The 11,580-nt window shown below is 32.9% G+C and overlaps 1 protein-coding gene across 1 annotated transcript; it reads left to right on the top strand.

The window, feature by feature from the left end:
* Nucleotides 1-584: 584 nt before the first annotated feature.
* Nucleotides 585-2,880, top strand: LOC149258923 (histidine-containing phosphotransfer protein 1-like). The gene is made up of 6 exons (XM_089373903.1): nt 585-720; nt 830-960; nt 1,853-1,921; nt 2,088-2,159; nt 2,303-2,375; nt 2,492-2,880. The coding sequence occupies exons 1-6, from the start codon at nt 661-663 to the stop codon at nt 2,540-2,542; spliced, it is 456 nt and encodes a 151-aa protein (XP_089230029.1). The 5' UTR covers nt 585-660; the 3' UTR covers nt 2,543-2,880.
* The last annotated feature ends 8,700 nt before the right edge of the window (nt 2,881-11,580 follow it).

Genomic DNA, 11,580 nt, shown 5'->3' with positions numbered 1-11,580 from the left:
CTAACTACAAAAATAGTGGAAACCTATAGTAAGCACAGTCCTGCAACCATTACCAACCTCGGCCCAATGAGTGTATATACTCTCCTATAATCTTCATAGGATGTGCGCAATTATTGCCCTGTTCGTATCTGTGTCTATACTTGTAATAATAAGATAACCATATTTAGTAATTCACTGTGAAAGAATTTCCATCAGCGAAGTTTGCACATTGAGTTATCTATTCATTTCGTTTGTAATAATCCGAATAAATTATGCTCCAAAGCGTACCGACCGAAAACTATGTTTGGCATCCAAGAATCCCTTAAAGGTAAAAGATATGACGTCATGCTCCTGTCAAAAGCTGTGGCAACCTCCAAAAAAATTCCAAATCTGCTCCACACACATAACCAACGGCATAACCAACACCTTGTTTTGGGATTTTGGATTCCAAAAAGGGCCTGTAATAGGGACCGTAGAAAGCAAAATATTGCTTTGGAATTGATGAAAATACAATCTTTTTGGGTATAAGCAAAAGGCCGCTGACATCCCAGAGGTCATCACAGGCTATATAAATAGAATGAAATGGAGGGAGAATTAATATTCAACATAGCAGTCCTCTGAGCTTTAATAGGGGTTTCATATTATTTCTGTTTTCCTGAAGGGTTTGAGTTGAAAATCTGAATGGCGATCGCTGACTTGAACCGACGACACGATAACCTCGTCACAGCTCTCTTTCAAGAGGTAACTAATCAGTTTTTCAGTTTAAAGTGTGTTCAATCTTTTGAGAACTTTCAGCCCTAAACATATTCCTACTAGATACTCAACCAGGCTTTAAAGATTTGAATTGCAGGGATTTCTGGACGAGCAATTCACTCAACTTCAGCATCTGCAGGACGAAAGCAATCCTTATTTCGTGCACGAAGTCATTTCTTTATATTTTGAGGACTCGCTGAAGACACTGAATAGTTTGGAAAACTCACTGTATATTTACTTATTCTTTACCCTAGGTGACAACCAGGTTGAAATGAGTTTTTCTATAGGGTAATTAGTGAATTGGTAATTAATGATTAGGTAAGAATAAAATATTAGTTGGGTCTAGAGTATGTCTTAAAACTGTTTTGTTTGGCTAAGAGCTAGTCTTTGTGGGAGGTAAGGAAATAGGTTAACCTTCACCTAGAGGCATTTGACAAGAGTGAAAGCCTGCCCCCTTAAGGACCACCAGCTGGTTATTCCAGATGGTCTGGTTTTCCTTGAATAATTGTAATGAGTCAGGCTGCATTGGCTGATAACAGCTAGAGATGGCCATCCTCACTACTGGTTAGGTTAACTGTCCAGGACCCACAGTCATTTGGTAGGAGCGAAAGCCTTACCCCTTAGGGACTACCAACTGGTTATAGGTGGCTTGGTTTTCCTTGAATAATTGTGATGAGTCAGTCTGCATTGGCTGATAACAGCTAGAGATGGCCATCTTCACTGCTGGTTTGATGCTGGTTTGATAACTAAATTAAGATTAAAAAGATAAAAGAATGAAACTAATAAAATATTAAAAAAAAAAATTAAAACGACTTGCTACTAACGTTACGAAAATAAAATAGGACTTGGATAGAAAGAGAATTAAACCTATTAACTACCACTATTTTTTAAATTAGAAAACCATAATATATTTTACGGCTATCTTTTGAGTTAGAGTACCATGGTATATTTTACCCAAGGTCATATTTAATATTAACCTAGAGGATAAAATCCCAACATGCTTATCTTTCAAATCCTGTCATCTGCCAACTATGGCCGGATGAATGCGTTTAAGATGATATTTAAACTGGATTTAAACAGATTTTGTATGATTCTAATATTTAAAGTATTGACCTTGCAGCAATGAGGAACCAGTAGACTACAGAAAAGTTGACTCCTGTCTACACCACTTCAAGGGCAGCAGCTCAAGGTATCATAACAATGGGTAGCAACCCACAAACGCGTTTAATATAGATTGCTATTGCAGAACCGCATTTAATCTAATAGCGAATAGAAGAAACAATCTCCATTAGTTTACTGATGCAAGAGGGGAGTACAGGGACTAATTCTGTTATTGTGATCCTTTGCATGAACAGTATTGGGGCACAGCGTGTGAAGAATGTATGCATAATATTTCGAGTTTACTGTGAAGGAAAAATAAAAAATGGGTAACTAGATGATCTGAATCATCAATACTGTCAAAGTTATTACTATTATTGCCTACTTTTAGACTATTTTGTTAAATTTTTATGCCCTTGTAACACCTTGACAATTAAGTAGAGCTGCTTCTTTATTTCTTTGGTCACTGTAGGTGCTTGCAGTGTCTGCAAGAACTGAAAGAGGAGTATTACCTTCTCAAGCACAAGCTGGAGATTCTACTAGAGGTAATCTTTGATTTAGAGTATTCAATCATTTTGTAAGTACACACAAATTCTTAAAAAGGGATTAATAATTCGGTTTGTAACGTGTTTATTTTTTTTCCCTTTTTGGTAAGTTGCAGCTTGAACAGTCAATACTTGCTTCTGGTGGAACCATATCCGTAACAGAATAAGCTTAACCATCATCAATAGCTTGGGCGCCCTCCGAATCGATTTTTTTGTTAGCCGGACTGAGGATCATAGTGAGAGTATAAGTGATTTGAGTGACAGTGTGATAGGATAATGAATGTTAATAGCATTTTGGGTAATTCTATTACTTTGAGATCTGCTTGAGAAAGTTTCTGTTGAGGACTCTCAACCGGACGTCAAGTTATAGAATAAAAAAATGTTAGAGAATAAAACGTCGTACAGTAATGTAAAGGCCTTTCATTTCAATATAATCAATAGATGTTATCAACGGGACTTCAAGTTATATTTGAATAAATGTCTTACAGTACAGTAAAGTAAAGGACTTTCAGTATAATGAATAAATGTGATAAGTACTGTAAAGATTGTTGTATTCATGCTTATTGTCTTTTTAATGGACATGAAATCACGAGCTGCTTCTCTGGCGTTTTCATGGAACAACTTGGAGAATTCCTTTTCTCCAAATTTTTTAATGAGCACAAAATCAGTAAGAATTATTTTTAAATGGTTTAATCATGTCAGGGTTATCATGGGGTGAAGAGATTAGTATTATGGTTTAAAATATATTATTATTATTATTATTTAAGCCACATATTAAATTAAATTGGTGTCTGTGAATTTTTTTGTTTATGTAACAACACAAAGGACCCACTTTAGTTTAGGCATATATACTCTATTTCTTTGGTTTTAAATATATAATGTGTTAGGAGGAAACACATGCTTTTAACCATTCTGCCCCAGAAAATAAAATTATCAAAGTTATTAAAGAATAATTATTTTAATAAACATGTTTATTTTGAAATAAAGGTTTTAGAATTTTAATTTAATTATCAATAATTATCATACAAATATTATCATACACTAATGTTTATAGAATATTCTTATTAATATATACAAATGATAAGATGATATTAATCACAAAGTAGTTAGTTATTTTGAGATTTTAATTAAATTCATGAACAAGTGTAATATGAAATGAGTTATGGTTTTATGGGCATGTAGTATTGACAAGCCATAATATTGACCAGTGATATTGCAACAAAGCCTATTTACAAATTAATAATATCCATGATAAAGTGGAGGTGTATATCTATAAATAAAAATCTTGTTAGATGTTTTTGTAAAATATATACATGTTAAATTATATAATAATTATTTTTATCATTAATAATAATAGTAATTATTTTAAACAACCCAAGGGTTAACTTAGCTAGTTGAATTCTTGTTGCTAAGTACCTAGCCTATCCTCGTCATGGGTGGGGTCAAATATTCTAGATCCCCTTGGTTGGCCTATATATCCCTAAAGATTTGCACTTTAAGAGATTTGATTTGTCTTAGCTCTTGGTAGCTTTAGAATTAAGATGGATCTATGCTAGAGCAAAATATCAGTAAAACATTTTAACTATAAGATTTTTTATTTTTTATTTTCACTTGTTTTATATAAATTGATATTGAAATATTTTATTTATGATTCACATTTTCCACATGTCTCCAAAAACATCTCTTTCATATAAATTTGTTTTTGTTTTTAATATTTTTTAAAATGTTACATATGTGTCTTTCTCTCTATTTGTTTGTTTACACACATTGAATTACTTTTTTTATTAATATTTTGAAGTGTTATATTTCTAACTCCATGTTAAATAATGAAGGAATTACAAATCTCCCATACCTTGAATTAAAAAGAATTTATAATGGAATAATAATTCTCTCTCCCTATCTATGTTAAAATCTCTTACCCAACACACATATTGGTATATTTGATTTATTACTTTTATAAATTTTTTCTTGTTAGTAATATTTTCAAAATATTATATATCATCTCCATATTAAGAATGGAATAAATTACATAAAATAAAATAAATTTCTTTATTTACTTTTCTATAAAGTTGATATTAAATTGTGTTATTTAATAGAGACTTTGAGATATTTTATTTATAGTAGACACTAATTTTTTTGTTATTGATATATTTTTGTTTTAAATATTACATGTCCATTCAACATAGAATGAATTTCATATCATATAATATAGAGAATTAAGCCATAATATACTTTATTTTGGAATATTCTATTAAAATTTTAATTTTAATTAGCAATATCTATAAAATGGATGGTAGAATTTAACCTTGGTGGATTTTTTTTGAATATTCATAGTAATATAAACAAATTAAAAATTGAGAAGTAGCTATGCTCTTTTTTCCTTTTAATTAAAGTGATTAATTAAAAAATGTTATGTGAACAAGTGTCATATAAAGTGAGTGATGGTTTTATTGGGCATATGGTATTGACCCATGATATTGTAAAAAATCCTATTTACATATTAAGAATCTCCATGGTTAATAATCATGTTCCATGTTTTTCTAAATGTATATATATGTTGAAATTATATTATAATAATAATAATAATGATAATATTTTAAAATAAATCTAAAGTTCAGTGTTTTTGTTGTTGTTTATAAATTCAATAATATTATATAGAAAAAATGTTTCATCATGAAGTCTAAAACTTCAAAAAAATACTTCATCATTTATGGTATCACACACCAAAATTATTCAGGGGTTTTTCTTTTTTTCCTTTTCTCATAAATACATCAACCCAACCTGCAAAATTATCACTTAGAACTGATAATAAAGTCATATCCTCTTTTTTTAGATAAAGATCCATCATTCTTAGCTCAAGAGAGCGCATAATTTCTTTGTCACTATTTGAGTGGTACTCGGGGAATTATTTTGCTTGTTTATTTTAGACACGAGTGTTGCTGATGTCCTTTCATTCTCCTTCACTAGAAAATTCTCCTCTACTGGGGGATGAGGGATCCATAAGGGTGTGCACTGGATCTTGAGAAGCTGAAGCATTGGGAGTTGTCTTCTGCCACTGAGAACAATCCTTCTTATGAATTGTTGATTTCTTGACATTTCTTGTTGCCTTCTGATCTCACCATCCATGATTTGGTTTTCTTGGCTCGAGGGAGCCGAATGACCCCTTTGAGGCAATGCATGCATTCTAAGGATGCATGGACTACTAACAAATTCTACACATAAAATTAATGTTTTTGTAATTTAGAGGCTAAAGATATTCATTGCCAACCCACTTTAGCATGACTTTATCTAGTAATCCTTCACTTAAATCTAGTTTAACACAAATGAAGATGAAAGAGATGAACCTAATAGCCCATCTTTCACTATCTAATTTGATGTGGTGACCAATGGAATTACCAATAACTTTGAGGAAGTCTGGAAGAATCCATTGGAGGGGTAGTTAGGGAGCCTTACCCATACTAGAGTAACCAAAGACTTCATCAAAATGGGGTTAAACTTCGGTAACCATGGATGGATTTAAATATCCACACAACCCTAGAATCAAGGCCCCTGGTTAAAAATTGTTGTCAGTCTTCAATATCCTTGAAGACTACCCCAAAATATCCTTTGGAACAGAATAACAGATCCAAATTCCAGGTCCAATTATGGTAAACCTAAGCCCTAAGTGCCGATGTCATGGGAAAGAAACCATTAAATCTACATATAACCACTCTTTGTTGATATTCCATTATCTTAACCTTAGTAAAACACTTGTTCATCTAGAGTGATGAGGTCTCCACATAATGCTGCACCACAAAAGCTTAGCCTAAAAGATCCTACAGGGGTTGGAAGTTGGCACCTAGCTTAAGGGCATCTTTAAATGATAAGGGTTTTAATGCCAAAGATGTCCCACCTCCTTTGACACCTCCATGCAAACGTACCAAGGGGGAAATAGAGGCATGCTTCTTGATGCCATAATCACAAAGCTTATTTGTTGACTTTAATTACCTACCTTCAAAATGGATTCTTGTTTCCACCACGTGAATACCTGTTAATAAATATATACTGTCTACGAGTGACGAAACAACATCACCTTCACTAACCATAAAGAAAAGGGACTTTCCTCACAAATATTTGATGAAAATCAAGAATTTTTGGATATCTAAATCCCCAAAACTAGTCTTAAACAAGATGGCATTAGGATTTGGAGACGAAGGATCCATGTTAGGAGAGAATTTCAAGAGATTCATAATAGACATGGGAGCCAAGTCTGTTTGGGGAGTTATATCAAACATTTTGTAGACGATCCCACACCACTTGTGAAGAGCTTGGTTAGACATTTCGATAAACAATTTGCATAGAAACTTTCTACAAATGTGTTCATCACTCCCCAAAATCCTGTCCTATAATAAGATCACTTTGAAGCTCATATGAATTGGGACACTGAGACTTGATGAGTAAATTAATTTAGCAAAGCCCTCTACATCCTCCTAGAAGAAGCTGGACAAGAGGAGGACCCCTATTGTGACAATTGGCATGGGATTCCTTCAGCCTAAAAATTTCCCAAGGATCCATGGTGCCATGGTTCCAAAAAAGACCGAAGCCCATACCAAAGGAAAGGACAATTGTTGGAAGCATAGTTCAACAATATAGTCACTTGTTCGTCTGTGGTAGGAGGGCAAATGAGCGACAAACCACTAAGACCATCTGCATCCATTGCCATGGATGGAGAATGGTTTGACCATCGATATCTCGAGTCCTAATCCTTTTCTTATTATAGTGACTTGACTTACGGTGGCACCCTCCAAAGGTCTACAAAATTAGAAAACCTTAGCACTCATCGCAATCTCCATCTTGCGTCAAAGTTATAATTTAGCTAGTTTCTATTTTTTTTTTTTTAAACTTTAGTAACATGAGATTATCATGATGTAAATGTTTTGATCCTTATTATAGATTGATAATTCTCAGTATTTACCAATCATTCAATTTATAGGGTTATGTTAGTATTATTTTTACTTGCCAATTATCAACTCCATATCAACAAATGAAGGAATTATATATATATATATATATATACTCTATCTCTGTAGATATAGATAATGCAAAATTAAGATGGAAATTGAAGTATTTTATTAATGACACTTTTGATTTTTCTTTTGTGTTGTTATTATTTTTTGATTTGTTAATGTAAATATTATTTTGTTGTTTTTAAATGTAACCACGTTTCTTTTTTACCTAATTATTATTAAGTTAATATAATTAGATTTTAATATATATATATATGTTAAGTAAAATAACGAAGTTCGTAAATATTTATATTAATAATTTGTTATTTTTAAGTAACAAAATTAAAAAATAAATGTTAATGTAATATATATATATATATATATATATATATATATATATATATATATATATATATATATATATATATATATAATTTGTTAATTTACTATTTTTAAATAAAAAATAAAATTTATATTTATATTAAATTCCAATTTTAATTTGTCCATGAGGATACTTTGGTTGAGATTAAGCCCCCAACTTGTTTTGAATCCTGATTAAATAGTTAGTATAATTCACTTATTGTATTAGATCAAGATTTATAATCTTAAACAAATTCTTTTAGGAGAAATTACATGAGAGAATTTTTTGGCCACGCGTTTCGGACCAACAAGTGTGGTTCATCATAAGGACCAGATGAAGAGGCTAACATAATTTAAAGTAATGGCTATATTTGAACAATAGTGTTTAAATTGTAATATTAATTTATTAATATATTAAAAACAAATATTATTAATAATAAATAATATTTGTTTTAATAAATTAATATTATAATTTAAACACTATTGTTCAAATATAGTCGTTACTTGAAATTATGCCTTTACATTGCTCTCTATTTAAGCCTTTGCGATGGTCTTTCTCTTCATCTGGTCTTGATGATGAACCACACTTGTTGGTTCAAAACGCGTTGGCCAAAAAATTCTCTCATGTGATTTCTACTAAAAAACTTTATTTAATTCATTATAAATCACAGAAGCTTGAATACAGTAATTTATAATCTTACTAATGTGATCTGATCATCATTAATATTAATATTAATAATAATTTATAATATATAGATTTTTTTAATCAGTTTTTATAAAATAATAAAAATAGTATTTTAAAAATATTTCTAATATTAATAAATTAATATTTTATATAAATTTTCATGGGAATTAAACAAATCAATTAATTAAAATACGTTTCTTTTCTCAAAATGATAAGATATTATGACAAGCACAGTTTTGTGGAGAACATGTTTTACTCTAATTGTGGAGAACAGGTTTTACTCTAATTGAATTTGTTGGTGTTTAAATACATGTTAAAGATAATTGATAGCATGTCTACAAAAATAGAAGATTTCTTATCAATAGCTTAACATAGAAAAATATTGCAAAGCACAAAATATATCTCACTTTCCTTGTTAACCATTATCTTCATTTGGGGTACGAGCAACATTATCAACATTCCCACCCTACGTTGAGTGATGAAAGGCATCATGTATATGAGATTCCATGTGAGTCATTCGCCCTTCAAATCCATCCATCTAGTCTTGTACTCGTTGCTAGTTGTAGTGTAAAGAAGCTTGGAGATCCATGATGTGGCCCTGAATGTGCAAGATGTTAGAGAAAAAACTGATAATTTCATTATGGTAGGTTTGACGATTCTTGGCAAGTTGTTCCACTGATGTTTGAACTACCTGAATTTGGGCTTCAATGGATTTGAACAGGGGTGGCAGATCTACATGAGCTGACGAACCTCCTTGGGCCAAGTCTACTTCTCCTTCTTCCAGTGGTTGTCAACCTAACATCTGTCTCCCCTTCCCGTTTAACCAACCCCATGACGAGGGTGTCCTCTCTATCGCATCATAGGTCCATCACTAATGGCTTGGGCTTGATCGAGGGAAAAGGAGCACTGTGAATGAATTTTGCTTGAGATAGGCACCTAAGACTGTTGAGGTTTTCCCACTAGGTGAACACTACGGGACTATCACTGGATCCTTTCACCTAAATCCTAGTCTATCCAAGTGCAGGACACCAACCAATAAATTCCATCGAGAGACTGGGGCCACCAGGCTCTGGTTTTAAAGACTAGCCTTTTGGTTAAACAAACCAAGAGAATAATTATCTCCACAAGCAATTGAACCAGAATAGGATAATAATAGACTTGACTAACGCTTTGAAACTCCCCATGCCATATCCAATTTTCCAACTGAATGGTAAGCCAAACCCTCTCACTGAAGTAATTCCCAACTAGAACACCAGGTGGTGACAAAGTGAAAAATTTTCGATAAAGGTAATTAAGTGAAGAAACTCAATCTCACTTCTAGCAAGAGAACTTACCTCCCTACTACAACTTGTTAGATAGAAATGGAATGCTCATAATTGGGGGTCCTTTGAGTATTAGCGTCGAAAGAGAAATGAACCGGGATCCCACATAATGAACCCAACTGCCATAAGAATCCAAATCATTTGCCACCGTAAGGGCTCCCTCCATACAACTAATTAACCTCGAGCCGTCGAGGAGTCCATGCTCAGAGAAGGAGCCGATATCACCTAATATGTCTCTCTATCTCATTTCACTATGAAAGCCATAAATCCTATAGACCTGCACCATCACAATTATACCATAAACTACCTCGAGAAGGTTTGTTGGGTCGATTCTCGATGTCCATCTCCTACCACATTGTATCAATACAATCATCACATGGGGGAATATTGAGCTTGTACGCTCTAGTGATCTCCTTGATTCTCACCTCCATCAAGGTTAAATTTTTATATTTATTTATATTGTAAGATGAATTTTTGGAAAAGAACTGTGTTTGAAAATTTATTTTATCTAATGTTTTGTTGAACCCTCCACCATCATCATCTCAAAGATTTTATATTCCTAATGGTGGGTGGAATATATACTTGAAATGTGAAACAAACTAAATTCACAAATACAATTCTTTTCCAAAAATTCATCTTACAATTAATATTATATATAATGCAAGTAATGAGGGGGACTCAGGGGCCATACTTTCCACCCTTGGACATGATGTAAATTTATGAGGAGGGGGTGCGACCAACCTCGTGCATGGAGTCGTGTACAAGACCCCATATGGTGTTTTAGGTAGAATCACCCTAGGGTCTTGGGTTGGGAACCCCAATAGAGCGGAAGGCATACATCATAAAGAGACACACAAACAAATAATACTAATACTTAAACAGTTAAACTTGGTATAAAAGGTCTTACCCGTAGGTCCCACATTTGAGGTTGTTCCCGTAGGGTTCAAATCCTCTACTTCTTCCTTGTGCTTTAATACCTGCAATTCATTCAAGGCAAAGCATATACACCAAAAATAACTAAAGGCATGTTCATGATATCAAGGTTAGATAATATAATGATGTAAGGAAATAAGCATTAACGTGAGATTTTTAAGAAAATCATGACATAAATTAATGCATAAATACCATAATAATTAGGAACAAGACAACGCCTCTTTATTAACGTAAGCTAAAGAAGATACAAAAGAACTACAACCTGCGTTTTCTGCTGACTCCAAGTGAAACCGTCCTCCGAATCTGTCCTACCCAGGTCTCAGCAATCTTACTCCATAAGTATACACAAGGATGTCATGAAGGGATGATGAACATCTCAAGAAGGAAACAAGGGGTTTCCTATGACTAGGAGTGCAGAAGGCACATTGATATCTTCAGACTTGATCAAGGATGTAATCAACTATAATATTAACATCTAATCCTTCCTCCTCAACTATAATATCAATATCTAATCCTTCCTCCTCTCCTTAGGCCTTCCCATGGATATGTATTTATACTTCTCCAAATTAGTTTTTTCGGTTGGGCTACAGTTGGGCCATGGGCTATAGTAGGTGGGTATTTGGTCAAACCCATAAACCCCGCCCAAATTGAGGGATATTATATATATTTTTAATGTTTTAACACATATACGCGGGTTGGGTATAGGTTGACCTGTGTGTACACACGCTTTAGATAGGGCATAATCACATATGGGATTTAAAACATTGTTTTTAAAAAAATGGAGCAAGTCTGGTAGGGAAGGGTTGCCCTAGGCCATATCATAGAGCATCAAATCTAACAAGGGGTGCTATAATAGATGACCCATAATATATGAGGTCAGAAGGGGTACATGATGGCCGAAATTTATTAATTGTATAGAA

This window comes from Pinus tabuliformis, chromosome 6 (genome assembly GCF_031772625.1).
Source record: "Pinus tabuliformis cultivar Carrire ecotype Pingquan chromosome 6, CPIR1, whole genome shotgun sequence".
Lineage (NCBI taxonomy): Eukaryota > Viridiplantae > Streptophyta > Pinopsida > Pinales > Pinaceae > Pinus > Pinus tabuliformis.
This window is presented reverse-complemented; position numbering and strand designations above follow the sequence as displayed.

Coding starts and splice junctions, on each gene's coding strand:
- LOC149258923 (XM_089373903.1), top strand. CDS start 661: ATGGCGATCGCTGACTTGAACCGACGACACGATAACCTCGTCACAGCT. Junction 961..1,852: donor AATAGTTTGGAAAACTCACT/GTATATTTACTT, acceptor TTGACCTTGCAG/CAATGAGGAACCAGTAGACT. Junction 2,376..2,491: donor AGCTGGAGATTCTACTAGAG/GTAATCTTTGAT, acceptor GGTAAGTTGCAG/CTTGAACAGTCAATACTTGC.